This window comes from Ammospiza nelsoni, chromosome Z (assembly GCF_027579445.1).
Source record: "Ammospiza nelsoni isolate bAmmNel1 chromosome Z, bAmmNel1.pri, whole genome shotgun sequence".
NCBI lineage: Eukaryota > Metazoa > Chordata > Aves > Passeriformes > Passerellidae > Ammospiza > Ammospiza nelsoni.
The window spans coordinates 61,272,937-61,293,034 of NC_080669.1; the positions used below are offsets into that span (position 1 = coordinate 61,272,937).

At 35.1% G+C, this 20,098-nt stretch overlaps 1 protein-coding gene across 1 annotated transcript in view; it reads right to left on the bottom strand.

Annotated features, from left to right (window-relative positions):
• The window catches only part of MAN2A1 (mannosidase alpha class 2A member 1), a 107,570-nt gene that overhangs the window by 54,609 nt on the left and 32,863 nt on the right, over positions 1–20,098 (bottom strand). The window contains exons 6-11 of the mRNA XM_059492214.1: positions 19,565–19,738; positions 18,449–18,635; positions 12,746–12,923; positions 8,529–8,731; positions 4,231–4,416; positions 2,801–2,915 (exon numbers count right to left, since the gene is read on the bottom strand). Of these exons, the coding sequence (XP_059348197.1) occupies positions 2,801–2,915; positions 4,231–4,416; positions 8,529–8,731; positions 12,746–12,923; positions 18,449–18,635; positions 19,565–19,738 (1,043 nt within the window). The remainder of the gene's footprint in view (positions 1–2,800; positions 2,916–4,230; positions 4,417–8,528; positions 8,732–12,745; positions 12,924–18,448; positions 18,636–19,564; positions 19,739–20,098) is intronic.

Sequence of the window (20,098 nt, forward strand, 5' to 3'; positions counted from 1 at the left end):
ACATCTTTGAATTCGCTTTTGAATACACTTCAGTAAGTAATATATGAGCGTTGCCTATTACATGCATTTTGTGGAGTACAAAACCACAGAAATCAAATCTTATTTTAGCCTGTTACTGAGGACAACAAACAAGAAAATCTAATAAACAAACTACTTCACACTGACAAAAGTAAGACACTTATTTTGACCAAATCACTGGGAAATATTTGTTTTCATTAAAGATTTTATTAGATTCCATTATTGAATTATTACACCTGTGTTTTCATTTTTACATACAAGCCTCCATAATCACCATCTTCCTTCAAATTTTGCAAATACTTATCACATATTTTTATTAAATTTCTGCTACTATAAATTTACTCTGAAACAATATGCTCCGGGGCACTTACCACAAGCAATCACTGTATAGTCTTCTGCAAGCTCTCATTGTTACCTTATATTGTACAAAAAGAAAAGTTTCAAAAAACATAATTTGGGGTGTGGTGTGGTACAGGGCTCACTTCCACTGAGGAAAGGCAGAGACATTGCTGTCATCGTTTCATAGCCTAAGAGACCAGCCTGCTGATTCACAGTACATTCCAGTCAGCTCTTACAATGGTGACCACTACAGACTTTGAAATTGAAGTGCAGAGTTCTCAGTTCCTCAAAACATCCTTAAAATCATGTTTTTCAAATCTAGCAATTGTCACTTGCATTTACATTTTCTTTCTGCACGGAAAGAACTAATGTACAGGAATTGTGTAATGGTTGCAGTTTTTTTTTTTAGATTTCCAATCTCATCCATGATCCAACCAAAGCTGGGTCATTCTGGGATCTTAAAGTGTCTTCTCATTATCAGTGTATTGCCTTCCAAATGATTTTTTGTTTGCATACTAGTGTAGAGTTTGCAAAACTTAACATAAGAAGGACAAAGTATTAATAGAGAAAACCATGATGCTTTTGTGTGGAACTAATAATTAAAAAGAGTAGAAAAAGTGCAAGTGGTGTCATTCTAGAGTACTTCATAGTGTCTTATTCCCAACCTCCTTTTTTTCTGCCTCCAAGAAAGGGAACTTTTCCCTGGTTGTCCCTGCTACCTACTGGAATGCTGCTGCTGTGATTTTGTGCTCTGTTCCTCTAGGTGTTTTTGACTTCTTCACCCCCCAAAAACAACAACCACTTTCAGTCTTAGACACATGATGAAGACTGTTTCTCAACTCTCTTGACATCCACTCTGAATGCCCATCTCTGAGCAATTCCTGATGTCAGCTTCCATCAGCCACCAAAATACCACTCCAAAATGAATGCCTTTGAACTTCCAACTTGAACTCAAGGTTTGCAGAGGTGTTCTGTAAGTTACCCTGAAGTTCTCCTGTTAGCAGTCCACAAATACCACATTGAAAAGTTTTTTTTGCTATTTCCAATGCATAGCGGAGATACTAGATTAATGATACACTGCAGATGTGGTGTGGCGAACAGATAAATCTTAATCTGCTTTTGTAATCACCTTATTTTTTTGCTTTATATAGACACAATAAATTCATTGCCATAATAACTTACTCTTTAATTTCTGCTTTCACAGTGGTAATAATAGCTCATTGAATTAGTATGCTCCTAGACAATATACAGTTGAAACAGTAATTAGTACTTCTACAATGCAGTGGTGGTATTAATCCAGACTGATGAAGAACAGGAACAACAAACGTTTAGTAAAATGTAACATCACAACATCTTCCAATATAATTTAGAGCAGGAGTAAAACCTTCATCCCATGAATGCCTTCAAAATATTCCTATTTTATGAAAGTGCACATTCATTTTCCAAAGAGAAGAAAAATTAATATATTTGTGACACACAAGCATGTAGCATACACATGCAGCATATATTTATACATATATTTGTATAAAAGTAATACAAAGTATAAAGAACTATTTTAACAAAAAAATTTTATGTATACACGTGACTGGAAGAATAGTTCAAGATATGACACACCTGGCACAACTAAACCAGTAGAATGTATGTCATGTTCATTATGTCAGAAGTGTGAGATAATCATATCAGAAAGACTGTCTTAACCCTGCTGTGCTTATGCACAATGAACTTAAAGCATCTCATTTTGTCTATCTTCAAGGTAAATGCAGTAAGTAGACTTCCTAAAAATTCATAGCTGTCACAGAAAAGGACTTTTGTTCAGAAAGTGAAGAAACTAAGAATTCTGAAAGGAAGCAATATTAGCAAGTGTGTTTCTTCAAGGGGTACTTTACTGTAAAATAGGTCTCAAAATGATACATGAGGATCCAGTGCTGACTTTATCACCCATTTCATCGAACACTCCTCTTTCAAATAATTTCAGCAAAGTAAAAAGAGCACAAGGTTTTGTCTTGATCTAATCTTGCAAACTAAGGTTACACTTCTGTTAGGGATGGGAATTTTCTTCTTCCCATATTTATTAAGTTCCTCTGTGAAGCGAAGTCAAAATACAGGACTACATACTGTACTATATGTGCTCATGTATATCTCCTAACTCACCAACACATTTATGCCCACAAGAAAATTAGAACACCTGCTTTTACTATCTAACTCAAAAAGGGCAACAAGTCCCTTTCCTTTAGCCGTGTGGGCATTTTTTCAGCATCAACTGCTGACATGTTCATTTTTTAATTTCCAATATCTTCAGTTATTGCAAATAGCGATAAGTAGCACATTTCTGAGAAGGCATTAGGTGCAAATTTAGTTCTGACATTTCCCAGGGTTACTCAAACTGAATTCAAAGACATAGTTCACATTTCATTTTTGGAAAAAATCAAGGAAGAGAGCTCACCATCTTCAGGAGTGGAGTTGCTGTGTCATAGTTATAATCACTTTTGTCTTTTAGGATAAGAATATGAACAGAGTCAATTATTACTTTCTTCAAATTCATTATTGAATGGAAAAGCCTGTTAAAACATTTAAAATCTTAGTTAGTTTTCAATTGGTTTTATTCAATGTTGTAACACTGAAATTTAAAAACATTAAAGAACTCAAAAATACGAGTTGCAGAAAAATAAATAAGAATGTCAGCATCAACATAGCATGAAAATAAGAATAGTAGCAATGGGTGACCAGCCTGAAAAATGCAGAAATATTCTGAATTATATTCTTGTCTTGCATACTGAAAGTGAGGTACATCTCCTCCTGTACGCTGTGCTATCAAAGGTGTATTCTCAAAATACCAAGTATTTTTTCAAAATGCTAATCTTAGGAAAGTTTGCAGTTTGTATATTTGATTTTCAGTTTCTATAGTGGAGACAAGCCCGAAACATTTGTCAGAATCTCAAGACTGTGTTTACATAGGATTAAGAGAAAATCAGAAACACAAAAAATATAAGCTATAAACTATATAAACTACCAGGATGTCCACAAATTTCTGAAGACAGAGAGCTGGATAATTTTATTTGTAAAGTGAAAAAAGCCTTTATTTCACTCTCTCATAACTAAATGCATTGTGAATACTTATGATATAGTAGATTTGATGTATGGAATTTAAAAATACTTGTCATGAAATAGTTTTAAACAAGAGTATTTTAGATGCATTTAAAACAATTACTTATTTAATGAACATGCTCTATCATCTGCCTACCGTCATCACCTCAATTAATTAAATTTACTAGTTCTTAACATTCCAATATGAAGCAATTTTCTGAACAAACCCATAATTAAAGCATGTGCATACACAGACATACATATCTCATGCAAAGTTCTCAAAAAAATTCTATTAAGACTCTAGCAGAATAATTTTGCAATATTTAGAAATACCCCCCAGATGAGACAATAAACAGACAAGTTAAGTAGAAGACTTTCGACACAAAAAAGATTTCCCACTTTTAAGATAGACACACTACAGAGGGTGTGGGATTTTCTGAAGAATATATGCTTAAATTAGCATATCTTTGATTATTGCTTATGACAGAGAAATACAAAAACTTCTCTTACTTACTGCAGAAAAATTCTGTTATTAATGAAATCTCAGTAATGGGTCTACCTTTTGAAATATCAAAATTTTGTTTGGACATGAAATTCTTATTCAGAGGGTTCAAAAACATTGCGTAAATGAAGAGCATGGGTAATCAAATCTACTTCTCATGTAGAGCACCGCCACACTCTCAGTGGAGTACGTTGCTGTATCAAATCTGTATGTCTGAAATAAACACTTTGATTTTAAAATTGCAAAAGGAGATTAGGATTTAAGTTTATATATATATAATAAATTACCTGGTGCCATAATCCACAACTACCCAATCTTTGGCTGTTCCTGTAATAGCATCATGATGCTGGAAGAGTCCAAGGTTCCTCCTAGCCTCTGTCAGCAATTTATAGTTATCCACAGAAGGAAATACACTCATCTTCTCAGATTTACTGGACTGTACTAACGCCAAGGAATAGAGAATTTCAGCTGCCCTGAAATTGCAGAGAATAATCAAGTATTTTTACAGGGTTAAAACGTAAAAAGCAATACATGCTTGATCTGAAGAATAAATGGTAAATAGTTCCATAAGCTCTATAAACCTTGTTCTTGCACATTTTAGCATATCTTCATACTGCAGCTTCCTGCCAGACTTCTGTGGTGGAAAACGGACCTTTAAAATAAAAATATGACTGTGCAAACTAAAATACACAGTCATAAATGTGTGAGAGGTATATGGAATTGATCCGAAAACCTCACAGCATGGATAGAGTGCCTTACAAGAACCATATAATTTCCATTTCAAAAAACAACTTATTAATCAAATAAATTTGTTTTAAATAAATATCCTAATCTGTATACTACTGGATATCTATTCTGCCATTTGCACTTAAAGCAGACTAAATTCTTCTAAAGACTTAACCATCTCATGCACCTGCTTACTACATAGTCACCTGGAGAGAACATTGGATTCCAAAATCCTTACATTGAACAGAATACAGAGCCTTTCTCTTCTATTTCTGCTGCAAAAACCTAGCACTAAAATATTACCAGATTTTCACTTGCTTTATGAGAATCTAAATTTATTTTACAAAAAATATCCCCATAATTGCCAGTTATTATGAATATTTAAATGACAAAATTACCTGCATAAATTCTGCGAAAACATCTGTTAACTTTTTTCCTATCTTCTCCTAAAATGTTATAGTTCTCTTTTTGCAAGGCCGAAAAGTGTCGGACTATTTTTCAAAATTTATTAGAAGTTAATGAACATTTCTCGAGTACTTGAAGCAACAAAGATGATGCAGGTTAATGACATAAAAAGCAAAGAAATCACAACAACATATTTTTCTTGTAATGTTAACTTCTAGGCCTGCAATTAATAAATTAAAAAGAAAAGGAAAATAAGTTAGCTCTTTTATTTACAGAAGTTGTCAGTGAGGGCATGTGTTGAATTTTAAACTACAGAAAACAAAAAAAATTAACAAAAACCACTTGGTTTTCAGACTATGTATGGTATTAATTGTTAACATGAAAAATTCCTTTAGATTTCATTTTCTCTTCATTTTATACAACACATAGGTAAGTGTTATATAAACTGTTGTTTATATAACTACCATGTACCCAATTAAACTGAAAGGTGCGCTATACACATAACAGCCTAAACTATTCTCATATTGTCAATATTTCATGAACAGGTGAAGATTTTGCTCTTACCAGTTAGCTAATTGCTCATAAACTACACACAAAATCAAGATGTTAGGAAGTTTTAAGTCTTATATTTAATTACCAGTGCTAGATTAACCTTAATCACTGTAATTTAAATGTTGCTTAACGCAAATTCCTACTTCTACAAATCCCTCCTACTTTGTCCTCTTGCAGCTTAACTTGAAAGAAAAATAAAAATATTTTAGTTGAAAAAAAGTCATCAGATGCTCATCCATCTAGTGGATGAATAAGCCCTGTCCTAAAGCATTTTACCTTTTTTTAAAAAATCAAGTTAGCCACTAAACACTGACCTAACTTCGCTATAAAGAAGAGAACACAACAAATTTTAGTCCTCAAAATAAGGTTAGATTTTCTTCCCCACAAATAATTTTAATTAAATTTTCTTTTTTATTAATAAGGACATCTCTCAGATGCAGAATTTTCCTTTCATATCTCAATATTTTTCTAAACACTAAAAAGGTTCAATGGTCAATGATGAAAGACACTCAGAAATACAACACTGTATTAGAGAACACTTCAGCTTATAAGTAAGCATCTAATCCCTTTCCATATAACCGGTATAAAGCCTTGGTTTTCTCACATCTGTTTCAAAATACTGCAGATGACCTAATACAGTTTTCAGAAATTTTCCACTTCATTTTAATTTGTTGCATCTGTCCCCGATAGGACACTGCAAATAGACCAAAATTTGCTTCACTTATTTGTCAAAGCCTACACTAACTTCCCTTACCTAGGTGCAGTTTATATTTAACCTACATAAATAATATTTCCAAGAGAGTTTGAACTCTCAAGATGTAGAGTTTTCTATCCATCTGTATAGTTAGAAGTATCACTGTAGTATTCACCTTCTAAATTAGTTCAATTTTCTTTTTGCAGATTTATGTAATTTTTCCCTGTTTACATTAGTAACTAATAAAACAAAAAAATGTGTCCCTAACTTGTCTCAAACTATGCTGCTGTTCTTTAAATCTTTTCATTATATTAAATAAACTTCTGGCCACATATTTTATCACTCTTCAAACTACTTCCATCCATCCATCCCTCCCTCCCTCCCTCCCTCCCTCCCCCCCTCACTTAAGATTAAGAAGTCAATAATGACTCAAATCACTGTGTCAATCTCCATTATAAAATCCTTAAGCTTTCTTACACTTCCTTACCACACCATCCCCAAAAAAAACTCTTTTTAAACAGGAAAAACCTTAAACAACCAACTCTTCTCTTGCTTAAATGGCTAGTTTTCATATTGGGTCCTGGGCTGAACATTATCTCCTGGCTATTATGTAACAGGGAAGTGCTGCTTAATTCTGATATTGCTTGAATTTAAAAACCTTCATCCTTGGTAAAGAGCACACACACACATTTATTTACCGTCTGTTCATGGCTGCTTCTCTCACAAATATGGACATACACCAGATAGATAGAGGGATGTTAGCTCAAACATACTACAGAAATAATTATCATGAATTTGAGGATTAAATACGATCCTACTGTATTTCCTTTGACTTTAAAGAAATAAAAAATAAAAGATAAAAACCCTACTCCTGCTATTCTCATAGCTAATGTGACCCCCATGAAGATTGTCATGGTTTCTGAAAACAACATTGACAAAAAACCTGATATTAAAACAATGAGAACACATGTATACATTTTTTTCTTAGATCTTGTTTACAAAGGATAATGAAAAACTAAAAACTTGCCAGGTACTTTTTAAAACTATACTTTAATACATAAGAGCATTGATAGATTAGTGTTTCTCCAGAGATTCTTTATCTATACCTTTTTCAGAAGTTGAAGTCAACTGAAACATTTAAATTAAGGAATCTCTTTATTAATGTAAAGTTTTAAATACTACAAACAAACTCATATGAAATTTTCTGTAGTCTATGTAATAAAAAACAGGAAAATGACAATTAAATAACCAAACCTAAAAATCTTGAAAAAAATAAACTATGATGAAGCTGAATGAAATTAAATCCTTGGTGCATTTTAAGAAACAGACAGGAAATTAATCTAAACTGCAAAAACAATTACTAGATAATTCAATTTATAAAATTATTATCTGTCCTTCTTTTCTTGTTCTATTGTGCATCTTGTCTTCTCCAACAGCAGTATTAAACAACGTTATTTTCACTGAAAATTAAAGATTCCTATGATGAATCATTCACATTACCACAGTAAAAACTGGATTCCTTGGAAGAAATAAAACAAGTTCCGCTAGATACAGTTCCTCTTTCGAAAGGTACTTGTATCTGCCTCCAAAACACTACTTTCCAAGCTTGCTTGGAAATGCCACTTTGCACATCTCTCTTGCCCGTTGGATACTGCATCATCCATTACCGCAAAAAAATTGTAATTCTTCAGGAAGGCTATACATGGAATGTTCAGGATTTACATCACATCCATCTGCCCTAGATTTCCTTCTGGAGCTCTATAACACAGTTAAATCATCTTATGTCTGCTGCAAGGGAGAACGATTTAAATACTCCATTACCAAAATTCAGCAACAATTTTTTTCTTTCAAGAAGATGCAGACAGTGTTCAGAAGAACAGCAGTCATAGATCACTTGGTACTCACTAGTCCTGGCAATTTCTCAGCTTCCTCTGAGAACCTTTTTACTTCTCTCTAAACAAGTTCACACCATAGCCATAATTCCTTACTTTGTTTTTTTGCACGTGTGGCTTTTGCTTTCCCTATTAAACTGCCTTTGTCTCAATTCATGAGTGTTGTAGCCTTCACCCTTCCAATTCTCCTCAAGATCCTGCTGGTGGGGGAGCGAGCAAGGGGCTGCCTGAGGTTAAACCATGACAAATACTTACACATTAATCTCCCCTGTGTGCCAAGAAATGCATTATGAATGTACTGGACAGCAGGATTTACCTTATGTAGGATTCCAAGACTCTGTCCAGGCGTTTATAAAAGGGTCGTGATGTAAAGTACCCACTCCAGTAATGATGATCTCTGTCTGCATAGGTGAAGAAGTCTCCACTTAAAACAGGAAAAAGTGAATTGCTGCTCTTTTCACCTAAATTGCTTTCTTTGAGCAGAGCTTCAAAGTAATCAGATAAAGTTCCAAACTGGGCCTGAATGAAAATTAAAGTTACTGTAACAAAAGTTCCATTTTCATTATGCAGAAAATACAGAGACAATGAATATGCTTGGTTCCATATACATTTCAGAAACACACAACTTTTCCAGCAGATTTATAACAGAAAACCTATCCTAAAAATTTTTAAAGTTCTTCTTCAGACTTTTCAGACAAGCTGGATAGCATTTCAAAACTCAATACAAGAAGTATTTTCAAAAAAGGCATATCAATTCAGCACAAGAAGGAGATGGATCTGTTGGAGCATGTCCAGAGAGGAGTCACAAAAGTGGTCAAAGAAACACCTTCCCTCTGAGGAAAGGCTGAGAGAGGTGTGGTTGTTCAGCCTGGAGAGGAGAAGGCTCTGGGGACAGCTTGCTGCAGCCTTTCAGTACAGAAAGGGCCCTTGCAACAAAGATGGGGACAGGCTTTCAGTTGCACCTCTTGTGCTAAAACAGGAGGTAATGGTTTTAAACTAAAAGAGGACAGATTCAGAAGAGATACAAAGACAACTTTTAATACGATTGAGGCGATACACCCAAGGTGCCCACAGAGGTTGTGGATGCCCCATCTCGGAGAACACTCAAGGCTGGATTGGATGGGACTCTGGGGCAATCTCTGAAGATGTCTCTGCTCATTACAGGGGAGTTGGATGGGACAGTTTTAAAGGTCTCCTCCAACCAAAACCATTCTACAACTCAAGATATATTTTTTTACTATTATTATTTAAATAGATAAATAAAATAATATCTAAATGTCAACAAACAAGTGAAGCATTGTTTCATATCTTACAAGTAAGTCAGTGATACACGAGCTAAGCAACACCTCAATATTACCCAAGCAGCTGTCTGGGCTAAGGAAGAAATTTTTGTAATGCAACAAAAACATAGTTCTCCTAATCCTGTGTTTTCAAAATTAGCTCTCTTGTGCTCCAGATCTTGCTTAACCCAAAAGATGGCTTTTTGATCAAAAAAAATAGAAATCAGCATTTGCTTTCAGAAGCTGATTCCTTAAATTCTATACAAAGAAATTGATTAAGAAATGTAACATGTGGGATCAAAAAAATTTATTATCTTCTGGTCATTTTTAAAAATGCCCTGGCATGATAATAGCAGATCTTTACAGGGTAGGCCAAAAATGGGTATCCTTAAGATTCAGGGGAACTAAAAATAGAGTAAATAAATGATTGGCATCAATGTTGTTAGTATTGAGAAATGTTGTTAAAGAAGCATAGATGGCAAAATGGATTTCAAATGAAAGTATAAAAAAAACTAACGGAAGCTGGAGCAAGACAGAAGACCTCATATCATTACCAGAAATATCATAACTGTAAACAATAATGATAATATCAAGTAACTTTATTTCCTATTACTATTATTATGTTTTAACAACAAGTATACAATGTAGCATGTTGCAATTTATAACACCAAAATCAAGTTTTAGTAAAAATCTTTTTTTAAGGAATATAAGGAGTTGGAATATAAGGAGTATCAGACTCTCACTATAACAACAAAATCACACTTTTTAATAATTTAAAAACCTCAAACACTTTCACTTCAAAGTTGTTCAGATAATCCAAGTATTTGTTAGCTGGAGACAATATAGTAACTTGCCACTTTAAATGGCAGTAAAGCAAAGAAAGATAAATATTGCCCCTGAAATCCCACCAACAGTAAACTTTGTCTTATCAGGTCTTCTAGGATACTTGCTCTTTTCCCTCACTACCATAGGCACCGACAAGTAGAAAATAAAAAATGAAACCAACACACCAGGAGAAGACACAAGAGACTATCTCACTTCTGCATTGAATCAGAGGAGTAAAACCTCACCAGACGAAGCATCAAAGTCAGGTGAATGGAAACAGTGGAATAACCTGGTAGAGTCTTCTATTGGCATAGTAAAAGACTCAGCTTAATTTATGTATAAGAGATGCAAAGGAAATCTCTGAATGGGAGATTGAACTCCTCAAGAGCAAAATAGGTATGTTTTACAGTGATGTACCACACACTTTTAGAACAGAATAGCGGCTGGCAGGAGAATCTCAATGCTAACAGATATATCCGCTAGATAAACATCACAAAGAGGTGTCTGAAAGAGTAAATCTCCCTTCGGATCAGAAAGGCAGAGTAGGCACTCCCTTGTGCAAGCAGTAATATCCCAGGCATCTCAGCACTTCAGGAAGAAATGTGAACTCTTCCTTTATATAATCTAGATTCTTACATAGCTGAGCATGTCCTGTTACTTGCCTGTGGAGTTACATTCCACTAGGGAAAGTGCAGAAGAGCGTGAAAGAAAAGAAGTACTTAAATCCATTTAAGCTCATATTTCCAAGAATAAATGACATCAGTTTCGAACAAAACAAAAAATCAAGCAAAACCAGAAAAACACAAAAAAAAACCCCCAACAGACAGGCAACAAACAACTAAGAAAGAGAAAAAAGAACAACAAAAACAGAGAGAGGAAAACCTAAGTATCTGAACAAAATGGAAAGGAGAAACACTCTGATGCCAACAGTGTTCCAGCTGATCAAAATACCCTAGGTATGAAGCAGCAGACACAGAGTATTTTGTTTCTTTCTGTCAGGGTATTAAAAACCAGAAAAGGGTCAGATACTTCCATGAGGGAACCAAGGGTTAATGTGACCAGCCTAATGAAGCAGACTTGCTAGAATCCTTGACAATGGGCTGAGCAGAATCTTTCAGAAGAACTTTCAGAGGTCTTAGGACAGCACTGGTTCTTGAAGAATGACTTCAGAGCCAGAGCCTTCAGTTTTTGCCCCAGAGACAAAATCATCCAGCCCAGGTTAGTAAGAACTACAGAAAATATGTTGCTGTTAGTATCCAAAGAGTAATTACCTGTACAGTACACACATTTTTGACAGAAGTAAAGCTAGTGATAGCAGCAAGCTCAAGTTTTAAAAGATGGGCTTTGGATTTAAGAAATGAAGAGTACTCTGCAGGTCTGCCTCCCTCCACTAAGACATAGTGGTCCTTCACCATACATCGTGTCACCCACATCCCACAGGAAAGACATAAAATTGAGTTTTCAGATAAAATATAATCCCAAGAAATCATTTTATGCAGAACACAAGTCCAGATGTCAGCAGAAAGTAGTAACATACTACAGACACTACTCAAATGCACAGTTGGAAGAATCAGGGGAGGTCTCAGAAAATACAAGAAAAAACAGATGCACAAACCATAAGAAAGATACCAGACCAGGTTTAAAAAAAAGCCTAAATGTGAAAGCAAGCAAAAGTGCACTCTCAGGTAACACTCAAAAAACCCAGGGTTGTGGACCCCACTAGTTAATGTCATGCTGAAAGATGATGAGAAGCTGTCAGAATACAGAGAACATTTATAGCACCAGAAGTCCCTAGGGCCTCCTCGTTCTTCAAGAAGTACACACTAAAGCATATGAATGTGTGTTTTAACTCTTACACAAAATCATCAATTTGAAGTGGTACCTCCTCTGATAGTTGTGTTAATATGCTCAGTACTTTTGTAGCCAGCTCAGTCTCAGATTTTATTGTTTTCAACAACATGTGCCAGCAATGGGATCTCTTAAGATTTTTGGTTTGTTTTGGGATGTAAAACCAAGAAGACACAAATAAAGCAGCAAAATCTTCTTGAACTTCTCATAAAAAAATACAATAGTTTGAATTAACAAAGTCTGTGAGTCTAAAGTAACAATGCCTGAAGCCTGTGTAAACAGTCTAAGAAAACAATTAAACCTACTAGTTATTCTTCAAATTAATCTAGTTTGGAAACTATCTATAGTTTTCAAGCCAATATTATTAATAGCAACATTTTTGTTTTGGGGGGAGAGAAGGTAGTAAAGGTTAAAAAAAAATGTAAGCTACCAAGACACATCAATCTGCTGTTAAATAATATATAAGGATTCACATTTGAAAAAAAATCCAAACCTAACCACAATTACTTTATCCATGAACAATCACAGAATATTGGGAAATACTGTTTTCTCAACAAACCAGAAAATGTGTTGTAGTTACCTTAACATGCCACTCAGGACGAGAATTCATATAATCAAACAGCTTCTGATAATTCTGGTACTGCTGATCCCATTCAGAGCTCTCGGTGTAGCGGAAATCGTCCCCAAGTGGAGCTAACAGAACTTTTGTACGGAAAAGCTTTGACTTCTTCCTGTATTGATCTAATATCATCCAAGCCCTTGGGGAGAGAAAAAAAGAAGAGCAATTCAGAAGACAGAGGGAAAAAAGTCAGCATTTGGCAAGACAATTCTTAGATATCAAGTTGTGCATTAGGATGACCCCAAACAAGACACACAAAACTCTGTTATCTCACTTCGTAACAAAAAGCTGGATGCAATTCCCCGCATTGGGACACCATATTCAAGCTACTATTGTTGCAAACACCACACTAATTAAATCCTACAATAAGCTTATCAAGCTTCATCTCAAGCAGTAGAGCAGTCTGGATCAATTTGTGCCTGTGCCAAAACTAACCTCCAGTTCGAATTATGTTTACCTGCTTTATATTTAGATAACAATCCTAATCCTCTCCAGCCCCTATTTACAATAATAAGCAAGCTCTTTCCATCCCCTCTGGCACCTTCCTTTGATACTTTGCTTATATCTTCATGTCCTAGGCAGAAAAACTGCCCACAGATCCATCTCTGAGGAACTCCAGCCTTGCAAATAAATAAAAAATAAAAACAATGCAGGAGGAAGTTCGCTGCCAAAAATCACTGGTCTCCCTTCAGCCAGGTTCTTACATGTCTTAGAGCCTTCCTTCTTGAATCTCTGAGTCCTGAAAAATTAAACCCACTTTTTTTATGCTTTTGGCCTTAAAAAACCCAAACAAATCCGAACCTACCAAATCCAGAAACAAAACACTCACACATGCACACACAGAAAAAACTGCAGAATTATACTTTGGCACCTACTAATTCTAGGATGGATAAACTATCAGTTCCACAGCAGCAATATATTAAGAATCACAAGACTGGTATCTAGGTTACTGAAAAAGTCCATTTTCAATCCTCCCCCTCCAAGTCACAATTATTATCGGCATCTTCAGATGCTGATACCCTCTAATTAAAAATTTGTAAATAATTCTCATAGGACATAATTTTGTAAATAATTCTCATAGGGTATAAAAACCATTGTAACATATTTAAGAAAACATAAATACAAATTCCAAGACTTTAAAGACAAAATACTATAAAATTCAAATTCTTATGAGGTTCTTTTGGTTCTTCAAGTCTTTTTAATAAATGATCTAGCAAAATCACCTTTGAACTGACACTCTTGAAGAATTGCTATTTAAACATTTTTGCAGAATTTATAGTCCAATATATTTGAAACCCCTCCTTCTTTGTGAAGCATGTCAGAGCTTACTTATTTATCCGATTGCAGAAGTACTGCATAGACACAAGGTCTGACTGTTCTGGAGGGAGAAAGGGGCCACAATATAAACTTTAGTTAAGGATCTATAGAGTTCTAACGAGGCTAGAATTTACCCACCTAGTGGCTCCCCCCTGTCCCCTGTCTATCAGAGGATTTAGAGTTCAGATTGCCAACCAATACTTTCCATGACTTTGAACAGGTTGTAAGATTTAAACACAGAAGTTTCCTCACCACATAGCTACCAGAACAACTGGCATAACACAAGACTTGGCAATGCTTCCTTCTAAGGAACCAGTCTAACTCAAATTTTCCACATATAGGCTATGGTTGAAAACATACTTTAGTGTTGAATCTCTTGAAAAATACAGGTTACAGGTAACATCAGGTGACATCTCTCTTCAAAGTCCTCCTTGGGTTTCTCTCCAAGTATCCAACAAAACTCATCAGTATTGCTTCTCTCTCTTTCCTAAAGTACTGATAACTGTGGGATTATTATGTGTTTTTAAGGGAACAGCAAGATTTTCCTCAATTGCAAACAACTTTTAATTGCAAGAACAGCAAAGAACATCAATGTAGGATACCCTTCTACATTTCTCTCAAATAACTTCCTAAATCATTAATTTATACAGGAGTGTGAAAGTGCCTGCAGAAAGATCCAGACAGAGCACTGTGAAGACAAAAAATACCTCTGGAGGAAAAAAAAGGCTTCCACTGAATCTCATCATTTTTTTCCCCCTTTATTGCTCCCCCATTAATATGTTTATCCTGCCTATCTGAATGAAAATCTGAAAACCACATAGGAGATCAGCCATAATAAACTTTTTGTTTTCAAGCTTTCAGGCTATCACTGAATGCTTGAGACCTCTCACAAAAAAAGAAAATCTTTTTGTACCACAACTTCTTTTAATGCAAAAAACCTAGTATTTGAGTAAATCAGTACCAAAACAATAACCATGGCTGGTTTTGACCCTTCCTATGTCAAAGGAAGAGGAGTAATAGCCACCTGAGGTAGGCAATCACAAACATTAACCACCACATGACCATACAATACAACCATAAAGATATAAAAGCTGAAGGGCAAAACTGGGCTTTTGAACAGTAGCTGGTGAAGAGGAAAGTCCATTCTCTACTTCTCTGAAGCATATAACTTGCAGCAAAGATTCTCTCCTATTCCATGCTTGGGAGAGAGAGAGACACACACTGAAACAAACTGTGCTTCTGCTATCAACTCATTTCCATTCAAGGAAAAAAAAGCAAATAACCCAGAACAAAAAATACAAAAACAAAAAAAAAAAAAAAAAAACCCTCAGACAAACAAACAATCAAAAACCCCAACAACAACCAACAGCTGCTTTTTCTTCCTAGTGTGACAAACTTCACACTTCAGTGTTCAAACATATGGATAAGGATGCAGCTGCAAATCAGGGCAAGTGCAAAGTGCAATAGTAGTCTTTATAACCTCAGCTGTTATGAAATGTAATTAAACAAGTACAGGTTTTCAATTAGGTTGCTGCTTCATTCCTTCTTACCAGGTCACAACTTAAGTGGCAAGGCAATGAGAAATCCTAGAAACTACTAGACTGAAGTTTTCAACTCAGCATCTCTTTAATATACATATAAGGCCAAAAGAGTATTGAAATCAAAAGCAACAGTCCCAGCTGGGTATTCAAGATCTGGGGTTTATTACTTTTGTTTTAGCTTTGGCATGAAAGAAGGTCAGTGATCTAAACCTGGTCTGTTAAATTAATCAACTTTTTTCCAACCCACAGATGTCCTGTATTTTTCTAGTATTAAAGCAATCAGAGATAAGAGGCAGATCAATTAGAGTGCTGCAAACCTATAACCTTGGAAAACTTATGATGTAAAGATAGACTTTTCAATTCTGGAACTCATACATCTCATCATAATAACTGTGAAACATTATAGAGGTCAGATCAATAACATTTTTGGTTGTCTACAGTATTCCAGCTTTTTCAAAAAACACACATAGCATGTTTTAGCATTCCCCATCAAAACATTACTTCCTGTGTTTTAGTGAGTTTATTTGAAACTGGACACTAAAAGTGTGGTTCGAGTGTTTCAAATGTAAGTAATCCAGGCTTCCAACTCAAAGACCACGTGTTAGTTTTACTTTTCCCATAGGTATCATACAGCATACTGATGTTTCAACTCCCTGTTAGAACACAAAACTGCTTTTATCTAAAAAAAGCTGATGGAAAATACTAAGCTTCAGAGACCATATTGAGACAATAATCACTTCAACTTGATCATATGTTCACTACATCCCTGCCCCATTTATCTTATTCTTAAATATCCTTTGACATGTGAAAACCAATTTCTTTTACAAGATCTAATTCCGATTGTTATGCAAAGGTTGTATCTAGAAAGTGCAGGGATTAAGAATAATTAAAAACCAAGACCCTTAAAAAGACTATTTCAAGCAGACACTCTAAATTATATTTATAGCCTCTATGTCTCAGGTATTTGTTATACAAGCTGTTGCTCTTCAGGAAATATTTGTCTCAGCTAATTGAGATATATAGTCAAGATTTTAATTTTTTAAAACTTTGATGTAATGACATATGAATTTTCTTTCCCATGCAATAGGTACTGGGTGTGTCACAATTTTTCTACATTTCTCCTGTCACCATCATTTTTCTATTCTCTACTTTATTAAAACCCCCTTTTTCCTATCATCATACCAATTTCTACCTTTAAATACAGCAGTTGTAAAGTGTTCTGTTTAATTTTGGTTTTATCTTCAGTATTATTTTGTAACTGAATTTTGTTTAAGTGAAGTTTTCATTATGCTTGTCAGAATTTATACTCAGAGAAAAAGTGATCCATACTTGACATGTAGACAAGCAGTGCAACATAATCACATCGTCACTTTAAAACTTCAGCACCAAGGACCAAAAAGTCACCCTGCTCTCTTTAATACATTTGTTACGCTCAGCAATTTGCACTAATTATAAACAGCTGCCTCAACTTTTACCGTCGGAAACCTGATGTAGTGTGAAGCCTGAAGATAGCAATAGGACCACAGAATTTGTGGAAACACGTTTGGCAGTTTATTCACTTCCCTTTCTTTTGTTTTTTTTCCTTTTATTTCTTCCTTTACTCTCCCTCCCCAACTCGCTACCTCCACTTTCCACCCCAACACCCAAAATTGAGAAGCAGCTTTGTAGAACTTTAAATTTGATTCTTAACTGTGGCAAAACAACTCAGTGTTTCTGTTTGAAAAGTAAAACTGAGGTTAATAGGAATTTCCACCCTGGGCACAAAGAAACAGGAATTTTCACCCTGGGTACAAAAAAACAGGAATCAGATTAACTTAAGGAAACTTCAGCCACAGGATGCCAAGTTTTTCAAGGATATAGCACAGGAAATACCCCACTCTTAGTACAGCACACTACATTGCACTGCCCCTGAAGTGTTTCACTTGCAGGGGACAGATCACTGCTCATAAAATTCATAAAAAACACAGTGAAACAGTAACACGAGTCCAAACAGATGACTGTGTTCTGAGTGTCATTTAGAGATGGACTCATGTACCATGAACAGAAATTTTTTTTAAATGCCACTTCCTTAAGACTAACTTTTCCTCTAATTTCACTGACAGTTATGTTCCCAGCTAAGAAGCAAACACTAGGTTATGTAATAGGTATTGTTTACCCATGACAAGCTTATTTTAAAAGCTTGTACTGGTTTCAGCAGGGGTAGAGTCACAGTGGCCAGTATGGTGCTGTGATCTGGACTTGCTCTGATGACAGGGTTGGCAACAGAGAGATGATTTTGTTATTTCTGAGCAGTGCTTGCACAGAGACAAGGTCTCTCCTGCATCTCAACTGTAGGAATGTGTCTCCTATTGACAGAGTGATAAAATTATCTTTTGTCTCCTTAAAAACGAGAAAAGCTTAGAAGTTTCTCTCCTCAATTAGGTAAACAGACACCTTATAGGATCTTGGGGACTTCACCTCAAACTTAAGGATAGCTAATTGGATAGAAGCTAAAAAGTTTCACTTAAGCAATTTACTAGAAAAAGAAAACAACAAATGAACTGTTTGCTTTGGTGAGGTGCTTTACTAGCAGTAAGAGCCTTTTGCGCTTGGGTTGGTTTTTTTGGTCTCAACCCTTGAGTTTTATTCTTCTGATTCTCTTCCCCGCCCCCACCAGGGCAGCAGTGAGCTTACTGGAGCTGAGCTGCTCGCTGGGGTTGAACCACAACAGAACTAAATTCACCAAACTCTGCCAGATGTCATCTTTGACCACCATAATTGCATTTTTTTTAAGGTTGTTTCCTTGAGGAGTATGTAAAAACTGTACCTGTGTTGAACATTTCCAGCATGAATGGCTTCTGGTGGGACTCTCCAAGGACAACTTACTCTTCCTCCAGGAAGTCGTTTGAAATCAAACTGGCAGCAGATTTTTGGATCCGGACCACAAGTATGAGGAACATCATAGCTATAGAAAGGCATCATATGACAAAGAATATCTGTACTGGATCCCAAATCTGGAATTAAATAGAGTAAAACTTTAAAATAAACCCTTTCAGATTTGCCGAAAGTAAATCACTCCCATGTTCTCAGTCCAAGGATTGTACTGGAAAGCTACCACACCAAGACAATTTCTTATTTTGACTATCCATAGCTTGAGTCTATTTTTGTATGTACCTTATGTGTACAAAGAGGGTAAAACAGAGATACAACCAAGACTGGAATGTTCTAGCAAAGCACCAGCTGATTGGGAAAGAGAGGAACAAATGTTAGGTTTGTTTTACCAAGACAAAACTTGTGATTTTCAGAATTTTAGACGTAATAAAACACAATAATAATAAACATCTTTTAAACTTTGAGTGGATTAAAACAACAACTCTAAAAAACCAAACATCAAAACAGAACAATGAAAAAACCAAACCCAAAGCCAATCACCCTCCTGTCATTGCCTCATTAGCACAATATTTGAAGTAGTTGAAATGTTCCTCCTCCTACACTTTATTTCCACATAGTAGGAAATAAAGGAGTAGGAGGAAGAAGAAAAGTAAAACTAAATAAAAGAATTTTTCACCCCTTTCACTTTTGCAAGGAATATGAGAGAATGGAAAAAACAAGAGAAGGTAAAAGCAAAAATATAAGTGAAAAGAAAGGAAGATCAGAGGAACAATGGCAATTATATCAGTTTTACATTTAGTGCTCTTCCTAACTCCCAAATATTCTCATTTCCCCTTCTGTTATTCAAAGACCGGGGGGAAAAAAAATCTCATAAATTTAAGATAGATGAAAGGCTTTTTTTTAAACAGAATTGCAAGTTTAAAATTTTCAGGTCTAGACAAACTCTGATAAATCATGTCTGGAAATATTTCCACAGTACTTATTCAAGTTCTCTTCACATTTTACCTGTGTAAAATAACAAAATAAATTGACATAAAGGAAGAACACATACCCCAGTTCTGTCTCCAAAAAAATTCTAGTGTCTTTTGTGTTGAAAAATGTTTTTTAATTGAATAATGAACTCTCTGTATAAGCATTTTGGAAAATCCTGTGCGCTTCAGAAGGTAAGCCATTGTTGGTGAATGCCCAAATGGATCAACTGCCCATCCAGACTTGGGTTTTACTCCTGTTGACAAAAGGAAAAAGCTTTAATTTTCACTCAAAGATTACTCCAATAATTCAAATGAGAATACTAAAGACAACATTTCCAAGATTATATACCCAGTTAAGTGTTAAACCTTCTGCAGAATCCTGGAATTAAAAAACTAGAATGAAACAGTTAAACAAAGTATCTTTTAAGTAAGGCATTCCAAAAAAGTTAAAGACTTTAAAAAAGTACTCACTGCTACATGGTTTCAAATTTGCATCAAACCTCTCTACATGTAATCATTAATTGATACACATTCTCTTTCACTTTAAGTAGATATTTACAGATATTACAATGAAAAAAAAAGAAATTTGAAAGAAAATGAATAGCTGTGCATAG